Raw genomic sequence first — 17535 nt, 5'->3', positions numbered from 1 at the left:
GTTTATATAAACACTCCCGATCCCTCGGTCATAATCTTACATTATATGAGAGACATTATAATCACGAAGACTTACTTCCAGAAAAAAATTCGCATTACTCTAAGATCGCTATCTCAGGCAAAGAGCTCCCAGAACTTTCTGTCTTTTTTCCTTTCAAAAAGCCAGGAAGAAATCACGGATTCATCGTTCCCCCCCTGTTCCTCAAACCATTCTTTGTAACAGTCGTCCACTTGCGAGGTGGGTCATCAGAAAAAAAATATTTCGCTGAGTTGACAAAACTTTCAATGTTGGGATATTGGTATGCCTATATTTACATCTGAAGCTACGTGACAAATATATCTGACCGTGCATCTTTTCAAACCAGACCGATGAATAGTGTTTATATAAACACTCTCGATCCCTCGGCCATAATCTTACATTATATGAGAGACAGATCCGGCGTTTAAAAAAATCTGAATTGGAGAAACGTGTCTCTGTCCTAAGTTAGAATATATATTACCATACACAGCTCTCGCTAGGTATAACATGGTCTATATATGGAGTTGAGGACCCGTCTTTGGCCCACTCAGCTGTTTCGCTGCTCATAATACTTGAATGTCATGAAACCCAGTATATAATTAATCAATACTTGTTTGTCGGTTTCCTCAGTTCTTCACGGCAGTCCCGGACTGGACTAGATGTCACTTGTGGGTATGTGAGTGCCTCTAATGCGGCCTAGCTGTCTACGGAAATATTGCGCATCACAAAATTTCATACATTTGAGCCTGGAAGTGAATTTCAGCTCCGGTCCCATATTTGGTCTTCGGTTCATCTGTATACTAGGTGTTTCTGTCGAATATGTTCGAGTATGCAATCAACAAAAATAGATCAAAGAATTTGCATAAGATTTTATGTAAAAAATGAAACTAAGCGCTTTGTAATCATGCCTCAGCCACCGTATTTACCAGATTTGATCCCCTTCGACTTTTTTCTGTTTCCAAAGTTGAGGAGTCTCATGGAAGGATGGCGTTTTGCGATGATTGAGGAAATAAAACCGAATCGCTGAAAGAGCTCAAAAATATACCAAAAGTGCATATCAGAATTGCTTTAAGGACAGGAAAAAACGTTGGTCAGTTACATCTGAGGGGGACTACTTTGAAGGGCAGGAAATACAACGTATATATCATTGTGGTTTCAACCACCATGGTGTCAAGCTGATACACCGTGATGTACTAGCTGTTGTTTAGCTGCTCATCAGTAATATAATGTTATGTCTCAGACATAATACACTGTATACATACTCGGCTTCGGTTCAATATTCCTCCTATGATCATTATTCGAACTCAAAGTTAGATAAACTGAATATAACATATTTATGCGAAGTATATTCCAGAATCGATGAGAAATCTTCAGCGTAGTTGTTCCCTTACAAAAGACAATCGGAAAAAAGTTATGTCGTACACAGAAAATATATTTGATTACGGACATGGATGATATCTACTCTCACGGAAACTCCGTTTATGAGGTCGACAGAAGGGACAATCCATTAATATAACAAATAAATTAGGCGCCCGAAGACGGTCATATGCAGAGAAAAACTTCAACAATGACCTTTGAATGGGATTCGTCCTCTTTACTCCATTATAGATACCTATGAGGGATCGAAATATCCCTGTTTGAGGCTTCAGTTGAAAGATGGAGTTGACAGTACTTCATTGTTGGGTTTCGATATTTTTGTTAAAGTGTTAGAAATTTGCGGAACTTTACTTCAGAGTGTCCTGTTGGATATCCCAAATTTGAAGTTTGTCTAGGCGTGAAAACAAATTCAAAACCTGAAAGTTTAGAAACCAATAGCATAAAACTAGTTATACTAACGCTAAGCTGGATACAGTCCATCGTGTTTTCAAGTTCATCGAGTTCTCTCAACCCTTAGGTGTAAGGGTGACGTAGGTATGTGGAGAGTTGTCAAAAAAGCCTCAATGTTCCCCTGAGAATAATGGAAAAACGTAAGTTCACGTGTACCCTGTTAGTTCTTGTAGAGGATAACGTCAATGACTAGAAGGGTGTTGTCGTCGTCTTCGACAAAAAAAATGTCAAAAGATCCTCAATATACCCTGAGGGTTGGGAGAGAGAAGAAAATGGAATGATGTAACTTCTTGAAAAATACTGTTTCATCCAGTAGCGGTTGAAACTTTTGGTGTTTATGGCCCGGAGTCTCTGTTATTCGTTCATGAACTCGGAAGGAGAATAGGCCAAGCAACGAAAGATCACCGTTCTACTTCTTTTTTGATAGAAAAATAGTATTAGTATTGCTATTGCTATTCAACGTGGCAATTCTGCTTCAGTACTTGGAACTATTCCTCCTCCACATAATTTTGATGAGAATATGCATTGCCCTAATTTAAGTACGGAACTGAAACATCTTCGAAACAAGTCGAGATGAGTGGATATTCATCAGTCTTCTATCAAGGTTAATTCACAAGTGATTGATCCACCTTCTTCTTTTTTAGTGTGGTCAGTGGACTCAGGTCATTCTTGCCCCCAAAAAATGAGTTGCAGTCTTCTTAGAACTGGTACCCTTTCAGTGAAAGAGCTTCTTGAAGCAAGAACCGAATCGATACCTCTACGAAACCCTTCTTCACTTGGAAGGATCGATCGCAGCTTGAGAAATGGTTCTTATGGAAATTCTGTGAAACATGTTCTTCCTTACGAATCAGTAGATAGTTGTCCTGGAAATCTAGAGAAGAAAATTGGATTGAATAATTTAGGAAACACTTGCTACATGAATAGCATTTCACAAGTGTTCATGACGAAGGTTTCAGGAACGAAGTTTTAATGATGAACGAGAACGGAAATGTTTCCTACTCATTCATCAAACTCAAACAACTGTTCATGCAGCTGCAGTTTCGTGAGAAGGTATCATCTTTACCTCCAACCGATTTCCTGGAGTCTTTGAAGTCCACTAGATACTCGTTAGGACAACAAGAGGATTGTTTCGAATTCTTGGGGTTCTTGTTGAATACTCTTTGTGAGCAAAACAATAGCAGAATCAATACTCCTGACCGCTCTGGACTGAATGATTCCGTACAACCCATCTCGTCTAGTGTTTGTAAATATTTTGCTGGAAAAATCCCCACTCATTTACTTTGTGGTGAATGTTCAAGAAGTACTGAAAACTCATGTGAATTTCTGGAACTCCATCTAGCTTTTCCTGATACGACTTATTACCAGTCCGTGCAAAGCTTATTGTTAAACCATCTGAAAATGTAATTTTTAACAGGTGATGATCGACTGTATTGTCAAATATGCGCCAAACTAACTGACTGTTATAAGGAAACAAGTATAGCTGAGGCTCCAGTCAATCTAATAATAACACTGATGATTTCCAAACAAGACTCAACCTCTAACGGAAGCAAGAAACTCTTTGGAAGGTTCGAAATAGATGAACATTTCAACCTAGCAGACCACTATTATAATATTCATGCAGTCATTGTTCACTGTGGTTCTGGCGTTGAATTCGGTCATTATTACGCCTTGGTCAAAGAAGAAACGGACTGGTTTAAGTTTGACGATAGTCGTGTCAAGAAGTGTTCTGGTGGTGCATTGAATTTTTCGGAGCCTCTGGAGACACCCTAGATTTTGTTTTATAAAAGAGAGGACATTGTTAGATCAAGATCTTCAGATGATATGGTGCGGCAGGTTTTTCCGGGCTTTCTGGCAGCTGAAATAGCAAATGCGCCACTGGAATCAATGAAGTCGCCTCGGAACGCCAATTAATTTTTATTGTTGTTTTTATTTTATTTTTATCGTTGTTTTAATCCCACAGCAAATAGAACAAGAGTAAAATTTTTCACAATCAATAAAAAATGTAGATGAATTACGTATTTTATTTTTCTACTTTTTGTTCATTAAAATGAAACCTGAAAAACAGCTAGCTCATTTTTCAGTTCATTATCAGTAAAATGAGTCAAAATTAGCTATCATGTGAACAAATCACGACCCTAAGGTCAATTCAATTTCCTATAAACTACCAAAGGCGTCACAAAGAATATCATGTGGGCGAGGCGTGGCTCGGCTAGTCCCCACTTTTTCAACAGTCTCTATACACCCCGAACCGGATTACCTATTATATCAACGCACTTTTGATACTTCTTCTCCTTCAACCCAATTCTGGTCATTGACAATATGACAATCAAAACCGACAGGGTAGCTCATAAAGTTCCGTCATTCCATTGTCTTCTCTCTCAACCCTCGGGGAATTTTGGCAATTGTCTTCGTCGAAGACGTCGACGACAACACCTTCATGGTCACTGGCGATATCCTCTACAATACTAATACATACTGATAGGAAAAATTGTGAACCCTGAAGAGGTATAAACCTATAGCAGGGTCCCAACAAACATCCAAATACTTTGTAAACTACTAACCCCTTAATAATGAATAAATGTAATTATACTATCATACATAAATCCTCTACAAGAACTAACAAGGGTTCACAAGAACTTACATCATTCCATTGTTCTCGTTAAACGTTTGTGACGACTCTTCACGTATCTACGTCACTCTTACACCTAAGGGTTAAGAGAACTCGATGAACTTCAGAGAACTCGATGCACGGTATCCAGCTTAGCGTTAGTATAACTACTAATAATGAACTCGTTTATATGTGTTTATATTTTCGACAGGTTGTACTGCATACACCCCATACCGTGCCTCGGCTGAAGAAGCAATACATTCCTGTCTCTTGGGACAGTTCCTTGCAAGTTATGGTTCACCCCAAGATGATGACCACATCGAAAGAAGTGAAAAAATTCAAACCAAAGGACAGACTTTGTTATTTTTCCGATGAGAGGCCTCTGAAGTATTTCAAGATATATAACCCCGAAAACTGTGAATTGGAATGTTTAACAAACTACACTTTGAAAATGTGCGATTGTGTGGATTTTTATATGCCCAGTACGTATGTTTTTTGCGAAGGACTAGTTTATGTGGATCTACACTCATTTTCAATATTTCCTCAGCCCAATGTTCCCCTGTTGACGAATATTTCGCTCTGATATGTTCAATTTTCTGCGTAGATACACATCAAAATTTTTTTTCTAGGATGGTTTTCTCGCATACTGTGAGCGTAGCCAACCAAACTCATTTTTTTTTCAGTAATGTGATGATATATCACCATCTACGAAGACACCATTTGAAGGGCGGTCAGTCTTGCAAATGTTTCTGGTTCTTCCAACAGCTGGAATTATTCGAGTAGATTCCCTACAGAGCGGTTTTAAGGTGCCTCATTATTGAAAGAAAAATCCGACTTGAACAGCAATGTGCCTGGGATTTGACTGATTTCAACGCGACTCGACTGCATGTCAAAAAATATTGTTTACTAGTAACAACTCCATCTCGTTAACAAAGCCTCAAGCGAAGAGGAAACATTCCGTATACAGTCGAAGTAACCTGTATTGTGAATAGTTGAAGCTATCGACATCTCAAAGGCAAACAAACCAATACAGAGAAATAATGCTGCTGTCAACTAGACCACGTGAACTGAAGAATTAGCGGTTCGTATTGGATACTTTTTACTATCCGAGTTTTATGATTGGCTGAAGAGTCATAAAATCAAATTTGAAGTTATATCACGGTGACGAATAGAATGTGGGAATGAGTAACGTCGTTGAGTCGTCAATATTCGGTTAATGAACTAGTCGTGATTTGAGTGTTGAATTTCGATATTAGTGCAGTTATAATTACTTGAAATTTTTGTTATCTTTTTGAAATCTGGCGTCCTCGGACAAGTACTAATAGTAATAACGAGTGTGATAACAACGCAGTGTAGTGATTCCAATGGCGATGGTGAACAATGCGAATAAGAGATATCAGAGAATAAGATTCAGATGCATTTGAATACTGAAACACAGAGAGTATGTTTCAATGTATATAAAAATCTACATCTCAAGTTTGGTTTCGAGGGAAACAAACTATTATAAGCAACATCAGATTTGACCGAAATTCCTTTCTCAACTGTATGTAAAATAGTTAAAAACAAACCTTATGACCGCAAGACGCAATGTGATATGGGATTACCAAAAGCTTTAGATGTTCATCTAGAAAAATCATTATAAAAACAGTATACGTCTGTTAAAACAGCAATGAGATTCCTACAACTGAAATCATAAGGAAGAAATTGAATACTTCCGGCCATAACGCGAGCTGCTGTGACAAAACGCTTCAGAATTGGATAAAGAAACTAGGATTTAGAATTAAAATAATAAAAAAACGTCAAGCAGTTATAGAAAGCAAAAGAATATCGGAATTGCGTAACAAATATTCAGAACAAATAACTGAATAAAGACAAAAACAACGACAAATTTTCTATTTACACTCGCAACACAGTTACGAAAGGGTGGACTGATGGTTCGAGAATGTGTACGCCTAACATGCCTGCAAACAGAGGATCGCGACTAATCATTGTGCATTGCAGAGGAAGTGAAGGATGGGTTCCTAATTCTTTGAAATTATGTGGAAAAAAACTTGAGGACTGCAATGTTGACTATCATAAGAACATGGAAGCTAATATTCTTGAGAGATGGTTTGAAAACACATTGATCCCAAATTTGGATACGAATAATGTAATAGTTCTTGACAACGCTTCCTATCATTTACGACAGCTCATCAAAGTACCGAATAAAAATTCGAAGAAAGATGAAATGCAAAGTTTTTTTAAGGATGATAATTTGTATTTTGAAGATAACTATACCAAAAACCAACTACTTGAAGTTTTACAGACAAAAACATTTGAAAAAGTGTGTGCCTTTCAGAGTATTGCTGAAAAGTATGGACACACCATACTGAGACTTCCCCCTATTTTTGTGCTTTCAATCCTATCGAGTTGATTTGGGAAAAATTGAAAGAAATCGTCAGGCGTAAATTAATTTTTCCAAAATTTGATGAGATGGTACAAGAGCTAGTTAAGTATCTGATATTACTGAAGAAGACTGTCAGAAGAGGATTAAAAAGTAATTTTAGTTGAAGAAGACTATATGAAGATTGGACATTTCCATATCAATGGTGAAAATAAATTCATTATTGATTTAAATGACGACAGTGATAGTGAAACAGAGAATATGGAAGATGAATTATCAGAAGCTTTCGAAGAAAGTTCGATAGTATATATATTTATGTTATATGTGAGGAAGAAGTATTCAGAAGTATTTTCAATCATCACTCTGTTATTTGAATTTGAAAGTTATCAATCGGACATGGCACTCAAGAAAGTGGCCAACCATAGACACGTGTTTAGGGCTTTTGGCCCATCATCAGTATGGTGCAGCCAAGTGTAAGTGCAGCCAAGTGTAATATATATATATATATATATATATATATATATATATATATATATATATATATATATATTTTGATTGATGCAACTAATTTTCCTTTATTTTGAGTATTTCAATATCAAATTCTACAAAAAGGATTTGAAGCTTTATATCTTCTATAAATTATATGTGAGCGCTTTCGCTTCTAGACACCCTTCAAACTGAACTGGTCATCCTGTTGTCTGCCTCTTTATACGGTCAGAGCGTCTTAACTCAGGTATTTCAGGTACTTTAGGTAAATTTGCCTATATTTGTTCTGCATCAGGTACTCTCCTTTGTGTTAGATCTTCTCTAGGAATGTGTATGTCTAGCACAAAAAGGCATACATAAATCCAAGAGTATATAAATCAAACCTTGCAACACACACCATACAAAACAAACATAATTTCCCCCCACATGAACATAAAACTCATAAAACAAGTCAACAAGGGAAACCGCATGGACATTTGGGAAAACTTGAACATCCATAAATTCAACAGTCATAAATCACTCATCGAGGAACAAGTACAAATCAAAACACAACAAGACCTCACATTCAATATATTAAACAAAACCATACACATTCACATATGCACAAATATGTGCATATGTGATTTTTTTTTTGGTAACCAGTTGTTGTCCATCTTTGCAATTGGCTGCACCGCGCTGATGAGGCCAATAGCCAGAAACACGTGTCCGCGGTTTGCCCCCTTTTTTTGAGTATTCTGTCCAGGAATTTATCCCTCTTGATTTATATCATACACACTCGATAATATCCATATTTCTATATATATATATATACATATATATATATATATATATATATATATATATATATATATATATATATATATATATATATATATATATATATATATCGTCAGTACCGCCTGACCGGTACTGACGATGCCCAATAAGCTGAAACAGCTGTATACCGGTGGCTCTTAAATTGAAATCAATATGGGAATGATCAAAGAGTACTTATCCATTCATTTTTTGATTTTCATGGAATTATTTTCCAGCAGCTTGACTGCATTAACCTTTCTAGATTTTTTATATATATATATATATATATATATATATATATATATATATATATATATATATATATATATATATATATATATATATATATATATATATATATATATATTTTATCGAGTGTGTATGATACAAATAAAAAATGTAACAAATAGTGGACATAACACTCCAAAAAGGGGGGCAAACCGCGGACACGTGTTTCTGGCTATTGGCCTCATCAGCGCGGTGCAGCCAAGTGCAAAGATGGGCAACACTTTTTGCCGAAAGCAGGAAACAACATAGACGCACGGAGTCAACAACAGAAGCCAACCGCACATTTGTGGTTCCAGTTAGAAGACCTAGAATTCCCAGGCTACATCTAACATGACCACGTAGGCAGCTATAGCTACCTGCGTGACATCCGGGTCCAGGATATAAATACAGAGAGATATACTATCGAGTGTGTATGATACAAATAAAAAATGTAACAAATAGTGGACATAACACTCCAAAAAGGGGGGCAAACCGCGGACACGTGTTTCTGGCTATTGGCCTCATCAGCGCGGTGCATTTTTTATTTGTATCATACACACTCGATAAAATATCTCTCTGTATTTATATCCTGAACCCGGATGTCACGCAGGTAGCTATAGCTGCCTACGTGGTCATGTTAGATGTAGCCTGGGAATTCTAGGTCTTCTAACTGGAACCACAAATGTGCGGTTGGCTTCTGTTGTTGACTCCGTGCGTCTATGTTGTTTTCTGCTTTCGGCAAACAAGTGTTGCCCATCTTTACACTTGGCTACACCGCGCTGATGAGGCCAATAGCCAGAAACACGTGTCCGCGGTTTGCCCCCCTTTTTGGAGTGTTATGTCCACGATTTGTTACATTTTTTATTTATATATATATATATATATATATATATATATATATATATATATATATATATATATATATGTATATATATATATATATATATATATATATATACATATATATATATATATATGTATATATATATATATGTATATATATATATACATATATACGTATTAACCCCCATTACGAAGCCCGAAACGCTACACAGGACCACTATACCAAGCCTTATACACTTTTGTGAAGCCCGGTCTCGGGCTTCGTAAAAATTCACGTGTATATCGTTTTCATCAGGTTAGAAATGAGTAGGGCACCTCATAAACGAAATATAGCCCGGGCTTTGTAAACGACGGAAAACGTCTCAAGATATACACCTTTAGTTCTCGCTATTTCAGGTAGGGGGCGCGCTAGCAGATATGTATAAAATTATATATATTGTGCGGATTTAATACGGTTCATACGAGTCCCATTAGATATCACGCATTATACAAAGCCCATACATTTGGCATCAATGGGTAATGATCGTTAGGTTTTGTATCACGATTCAAGCATTAGATACATGAAACTCCGAATTCTCAGTCTCCACATTTCGTTTCGTTATATTTAGCTGAATAACTAAAAGAATACTACAATTTTTGAAAAAAGCATGTTGGCCTAAATCACTCACTCATTCCCGGGTATAACTATAGGGGGTGTTGTTTATTACAACTTAAATAATTGAAAAATGAGTCGATTTTTTCGATATTGGGATTGTTTTCAGATATTTTCAGGCCAATGTGCTTTCAGAAATGTATTCCCTTTTCAACTTTGAACAAGTTTTCTTTTGTTTTTGTTAAGAAAAATCCAATTTTTAATATATGAAAGATATTTCATTTTTCTTGAGTACATAATCATGGCATCATTTTTGGGATCGCTAAGAATCATGCGTTAAAAGGTAAGACCGTGTTTATCTTCAGATAGCACAAATTTCGAGGTTTGTTGTTCGTATGGAAACGACAGATGTTAACGGTGAAACTATAATTTTTTCCGTTAAAATGTTAACTATGGAAGTATAGATAAGAAAACGGTTTTCAAAAGTAAAAAATGACTCAAGTCAAAAAGTAGCTACTCTCTCTCTCTCTTTTTCTCTCTCTCTTTCTCTCTCTCTCTCTCTCTTTGTTCATTGAGTGAGGTGGTGGAAATGAAATTGAGAGCGTTGTATGTGAGAGTGTATTTAATTTCCTGGATATTTTATTATGAAACTCAGAAGAATTATGTTAACTGAAATATACTACTCATATATTTTACCCATAGTGCCAATTTTAATTGCTCTATATATAGCTTTCAAATGGCTCCAGAGACCTTATTTCCATTCAAATGAACTTTTACATAGTGAATTGACTCACTCTATTTGAAATATAATAATAAATATAATTAAACATAATAAACATAGTTAAAAGCTGAGGACAGTGTCCTATGAAAGTCTAATAAATAAAATAAGATCAATATGGACGCTTATAAAAATATAAACATGATACCATAGCAGAGTACAAAATTATCATGAACATAAGGATCACATGGACGCTAATGAAAATATAAACATGATAGTATAGCAGAGTACAAAATTATTATGAACATAAGGATCAGAACAAAATATCATCGATTTCATTTTCAATAGCATTCACAGATTATATTGAAAATTCGAATGTCTTGAAACTGATTTCATTGTTTGGTCTCAAAGTTCATTTCTTCAGTTTGAATCAATAGTTTTATGATCTTTTATCAAAATTCTGAATGAAAATTTGGCCTAGACTAGTATAATTTTATATGAGAGTGCGGAAGGAGAAGATGAGATCTCCTCCGAGTGTAGCTTTCAGTATATGAGGGTTGGTTTTTCAACAGATTTGAATAACATAGAGTGAACGTAAGTATGGTAGTTTCATCGATGTCATGAAGGGTATTTGTAAAAATGTTTCGTGAAATCAATTCTGACACGTTCGCTTGTTGATAGAATATGATTGGACCAGGTGAGGTCTGAAGTGATAAAACACACTGGTCTTAGATCAGGTAAATACCAGTTTCTAGTTTGTGATTGACTATATCGTAATGTGTGAGGAAAAACAGTTGTTTTTTTATATGTAAGACGACACATTGAGCAATATTCAATGGAAGTAACCATTCATTGCATCATTTGGGAATTGAGGCCGAATTTTCCTGTAAAAGGTGATGGATTGGAGTAAAATTTGGTATCATTAGCATGGAGTGATTCAGAACTATTCAAATAGTGTCTAATTTTGGTTACGTGAGTTATTAGAAAAATTGACCTAGGACAGGGTCTTGGGACACTTTCTCGTAAACAGCAGTGTCAGATGAAATCGATGTGTCCACGTCAAGTATAAAGCTTCTATTCATCAACAATTCTGCGATTCAAGAGTTGAACTAGAACCCTAGAATAAAAAATGTTTTCAAAATTGGGAAAATATATTCGAGATAGTGATGAAGTAATAATTTGTAAAGAAAACTTTTGGTGGAATTATATTCGATATTTAGAAGCGTTTGGAACCACTATTACGAAAATTTTCATGATGGGACTACCTTGATTCACATTTCACTTGCTGAATGAGCATCTCTCTATTTCCTTTACAGGAACACCTTTTGTGGGGATGATGCTTTATACCAGGCGGTTTAGAGTACTGAAATTACATTTTCATGACTCAGTCAGGAAATATATCAATTTGTTTATATAGCCCATATTTTGGAAAAATGAGTAAACATATATTTTATGTCAAACGGTTACGAAAAAGGGATAATGTATTAAAAATTGAAAAATAATTTGAAAAGTTCTAGGTAGCAGTCTACGGAAATGATCAAATAGAAAATAATGGAATCGTTGGGCGAAGCGTAACCTGAGTAAATATGTAAATACCAAGCCCAACGATTTTATTATTTTGCTATCTCATCAATACCGTAGATTGCTGAGGAGAGTGGTGTGATGACTGCTACCTAGGACCTTCCAAATTATTTTCCAGTTTTTAGTAGATTACCTACATCATTATTATTATTATTATTTTGATGAAATCTTTCAACGTAACATTTTCAAGTTTTCAGTTTCTAATTTTTATCCACCCCAATGCCACCTTTCACCTCAACTTGGGTGATGTATCGCTAACGACGTATCATTTGTAGCCACCCTAACGCCATACAGTCCTCAACACGATACAAAATTTTGACTTGGAGGAAAGATCCATGCTTGTATTTCGATTAGTAGGTACCACTATAGTACCTTCGTCAAGCCGTCATTTGATACACATATTGAGGTTGTTGTGATATAATATGTATTTCACCATTTTATAGCTTGAATTTGCATCTTTTTCAGAGTGGACTACTATTCTACCAGTCAAGCCTTGTCATTTGATATCCATATTGAGGTAGTTGTGGGATAAAAATATATAATTTTGTAGCTGCGGCCATCTTGAATTTACAATTCATTAAATTGTATTGTCATCAAAACTGAATATGTGTACCAAATATCAGATCAAATTATCAACAAGAAATGAGTCAAACTCCAATTACTAAATTTGACCCAAATAAATAAATGTATAAATAAATAAACGAACAAACAAACAGGACAAGCTGAATGAAACCGTTTGATTGATGAATTGAAAAGTACCTTCTCCTTTTCGACATTACAAAAAAACTGAAAGTGAAATACATATACTTGGAACTTCAATAATGTCTCGAACTGAAAACTGCATGTTCGGTTGCAAAACTCACAAAAGCGAATCCAAACGAAAAATACTTCAATTGAATGCAAAATTATAGATAAAACACATGTAATTTGCAGCCTGTTCTGGATTGCTCCACTCATTTTTGCTCTCGATGACGAAGACGAGATCAGAAAGCTTTGATCATCATTTGTGTCAAGATAAGTTTAAATACACATTTGACATAAAATGAGATTAACATTTAGGTTACTAATTATAAATACAATCACATTGTTTCGTATTTTCTAGGTTGCAGAATATTAAGCTCGTGCGGTTTCTCTAGGTACTTATCAAAACATGAAGTATTTGCTTATTTCGAAAATCTTATTCAATTGAAGCATTCAACCTATATAATGCAATCTGTTTTCATTTTCACCATCACACTTAGGCATATTGGTCAGTTAGGACTTTGCGAGTATATGTGCATAATTATATACAAAGTGCAGGGTGTACGCGGTTCACAGGAGTCCCACAATCTTTCGTGCATTATACAAAGCCAATACATTTGGTGGTAGGAAACGAGTTATTTTGATTTTTCATAAACTACACCTTACGATCTGATCTTCACAAACTTTATTTTAAAAAAATATATATTAGTACTCAATTAACTACGAAAAAGCTATTGTGTTAGCGAAACATGTCGTGATATATTTTTTGAACATATAGTTTGTGAAGATCAGATCGTAAAGTGTAGTTTATGAAATTACTATAGATCTTCATCAAGTAATGACCGAATCAATCAGAAAAGATTAATTTTGTGTTTGTCTACAATACAGCGCTAGCTACACGTGATGCGGGCTTCCTATCGTACTTCGTAACGTTAAGGGTATTGCATTAGGATTTCCCATTTAACTCTTATTTCACATAACACCTTGTAGAAGAGAGGTGAAAAATGTCATAAATGGATTTGAGATCAAACAGTTATCTTGCATAAATGTCTGTCGGATATAATTCAATAACCAACGTGGTATTCGCCGGGGAAGAAAGTAGTTGTTTTCCGGTAGGAATTTACCAGAACCCACTGTGTAGTTCTGTTGAGAAAGATGAAATTTTCGTAATTTCATTTGGAAATATTTATTTTATTGTTGATTATCAGAATGTTTCAAACATTTTCACAGATTTGTTTCATTACCTACATTACATTACAGTGTCAAAGTAAAATTTCAAGGAAGGTTTGAGTAAACCATGGTTCAAATAAATCCAACGAAGGTTCTAATGGGGAATTCAAGACCAGTTATTGCTTGAAATGAATTTCATTTGTCAATAAACACACTGATTTAGAAATAGTAAATTACGTATAATTAAATAATATTTTCAAAGAAATTATTGCAAATGTATTTTTTCTTCTGTGTCTATGTCTTCAGTGTCCAATAGAAACTTAAACTGATAAGAAGGAGAGGTGATTTTCGTATAATTCAATTTCCAATTCAATTGTGAAAATTGTGTTACTATAAAAGTATCCATTTGAATAATATCTTTATAGATTACTTGACATTCAAGAAAAAAGTTTCTAGTTGAATAAAATATTTGAACTTTTTCACCTTGCTTGCAAGATATCCTAGTGCACGTCTTTCAAAAAATCATTTTTAAGAGATGAATCAAAAAATAAAACAATAGAAGTCATCATAATCAATATCAACTGTAATAAAAACTCTTTTGTATAATATGGTTATACCCTACCGACATATATTGACAAAAATGGTTTTGGAAACCATTAAAAAATATTTGTTCATTTTATTATTTTTCATCAAATGGTCTTCAAAAATAAAATATGTGAAATGATATATTCATCATTTTACTGAATATATTTTATGAACAAGAACAGAATTATATGTTTCCTCAACTGAGTACAAATGAATATCATTGAATTAATGTAAGTTTTGAATTATCAGAGGTACAAAAGCTCTCAACTTCCTATACTGTAAACAGGAAAAACATTTACACAACATGAATTTCAGCAACAAGGAAAACATACTTGATACTACAACCAAAGTATTAATTTGTTATTCTGGACATGCCAACCTTGTTGGCGAAACGCACGTCAAGTGCAAGTATTTTTAAACTGGTGAATGGATAACTGAATTCAAACAAAAAGTGTTTATTTTCATACGAATCTTTCCAATCATACCTATGAATCAAAGATATAATTTGATCTCAGATAATATGTACTTTATCTGAGGAGTACCGTCGAAACCCTTGACTTATTTGACAATTTACCTCTTCCCATCGACCGTCAACAATAAACTTTAAATCTCCTATTTCAAATATTATATCCACTTTTGTCATACCTACGACCAAATATCTAGGCAACACCGTAGGGGCTTGGTTATATCTTCAGAATATATACTTATATACAATGGGGCTTTGTATAAGCGAATGAATATCAATGGATTCGTAATATACGTACAATATATTCAGCGAATATATTTCTTATATACACCCGCCGACCTTCCTCTCAACCCGGGCTTCGACTGACCCTCGGCATATAGCGGGCTTGGTATCATGCGTCAGATGCGTATATATATATATGTATATATATATGTATATATATATATATATATATATATACATATATATATATATATATATATATATATATATATATATATATATATATATATATATATATATATATATATATATATATATATTTCGACAACTGGTAGTACTGTCATCTTCTAGGCACTCCTCAAACTCCTAGAAGATGACAGTACTATCAGCTGTATATATTACCCTATATGACCCTAGGAACTGTTGGGAGGTAGGTTGCACTATATTGTTTACTTGAACTATACCAATTATCATTATTGTTTGTAAACAGTTTATTTTATTAACATAGGCTCACTGCATAGTAACCTGAATATTTTTGAACGATGAAAATACGAAACATTTGATATTCTGATTGAACTATTTTTTAGGGGACAATTCAACAAAGATATGTGGCAACTCAAAGCGGAGATGTGTGAAACGTTCTCTACGTAAGTATCAAGGTGGCGAAGTTTTATAGTAGGTGAAGTCAGTTTGATAGATTCAAAACTTTAATTGAATAGAACTGGCCGATACTTGATGAAAATCCATATTGAAAAACTAATCAATACAGTTTATTGTATGATTTTCACTACTTTATATAATATATAATATTATAGTGAAAATCAAAATTCTCAGCTGGAATTAATCTATTGAAAACAATTTTTTCCACATGAAAAATATCGTCTTACGGTGCGCGTTTCGCTAACCACCTCGGCATCATCAGGAGATAACTATAACTGATATCATCTGGAAAAATGTTTGCAATGGGTTTGGATGATTGACTTCAGAGTAAATGAGTCTAGTCGACCCTGCAAGTAGGTCTGAAGGCGAATTTTTTGTCGATGGGAGTTTTTCCATATCCATATGGCAATGATGAAAAATTCATTTTTGCCACTCCAGATCTTCCGAAAGTCCAAGTCTCTCTATACGTTGATTCGAAGTCAGAGGTTTTTGTCGATCTTTTTTGGCCTTTTTCACCTTTTACAATGTTTGATGGCATTCTTTGAAGGTAGCATACATTTCTTAAAACGAGCTAATCCTGGTAGATTTTGACAGAAGTATGATACGTTTCTTACGATCTAGGCAATCAATATTGCCAAATCTGAACTGATCCCAGTGACAACTTCTGCTAAGATTCTTTACTGAGAAGTTAATAGCTTTATTAACGTTCAAAGCCAGTGTAGCCAGAAATAAGACCACAGACACATTGTTGGCAGTTCTTCACCATCTTAGACTCAGCGTGGTTAGCACCAAATGCTATCATCAGGGTATTCCAGGATATTATCATTGATTTATGTGTGAGGTCGATTTTCACCAATCTGTTCACATAACGAGTAAATGACGTAGGTTTCTGCCTGAAATACGGTCGTAGAGGATACCAGACAGCTGAATATTTCTGCCCTAGGTCTGTAACTGTTGATATCTGCACCAGTATCTGCATTTTTTTCTCTCGATCAGTGAAATAATAACTATTTTCTTTCTCATTATCGCAGTAACAGATATATCTGAAAAAAATCCTCGGAGTAACAAAGAAAATCAATGTTTCAGATAAGATATCGTTTAAGATATTGTTCAGGATGAGTATTTGAGTTACAATTTGATGAACTTCAATCAATTCAGAGAAATTATTTTGAATATGTATACTTGTTTACTTCGACTTTTCATGTTGTCACACATGAATACACACACGTTTTTGAATTACAGCATGTTTTTCAAAAAATGTGCATTCCTGTAACTTTCTTTATGTCGAAAATTTCTTGTTTCTATGTAAACATTCACAAAACACTCTTCACGTAGAATTGAATGGTGTAAAAAACGTATTTTCTCAAATGAGATATCAATAGTTATTGATGGAAAACTATTTTTTCAATAAGACATCCTGTATATACCTGCATATTTCAATAGAGCGCCTAATTGCATATTCGAAAATGTAGCACACTTGATGTTTTGCTAGAAACATATTCGAAATACAGAGCTTTTATGTTTTTTCATGTAGAAACGCACACTTTGATCAAGTAGGCTTCGGACGACGCGG

At 34.6% G+C, this 17535-nt stretch overlaps 1 protein-coding gene across 1 annotated transcript in view; it reads left to right on the top strand.

The window, feature by feature from the left end:
* LOC111510224 (pickpocket protein 28) overlaps positions 1-17535 on the top strand; it is a 53027-nt gene that overhangs the window by 25921 nt on the left and 9571 nt on the right. The window contains exons 6-7 of the mRNA XM_074176065.1: positions 4665-4935; positions 15890-15949. Of these exons, the coding sequence (XP_074032166.1) occupies positions 4665-4935; positions 15890-15949 (331 nt within the window). The remainder of the gene's footprint in view (positions 1-4664; positions 4936-15889; positions 15950-17535) is intronic.

This window comes from Leptinotarsa decemlineata, unplaced genomic scaffold, assembly GCF_025532065.1.
Source record: "Leptinotarsa decemlineata unplaced genomic scaffold, Ldec_3_MD MMD2_tig00001393_RagTag_RagTag, whole genome shotgun sequence".
In the NCBI taxonomy this organism is placed as follows: Eukaryota; Metazoa; Arthropoda; class Insecta; order Coleoptera; family Chrysomelidae; genus Leptinotarsa; species Leptinotarsa decemlineata.
The sequence above is the reverse complement of the archived record's forward strand: the minus strand, read 5'-3'. Positions and strand labels throughout refer to the sequence as shown.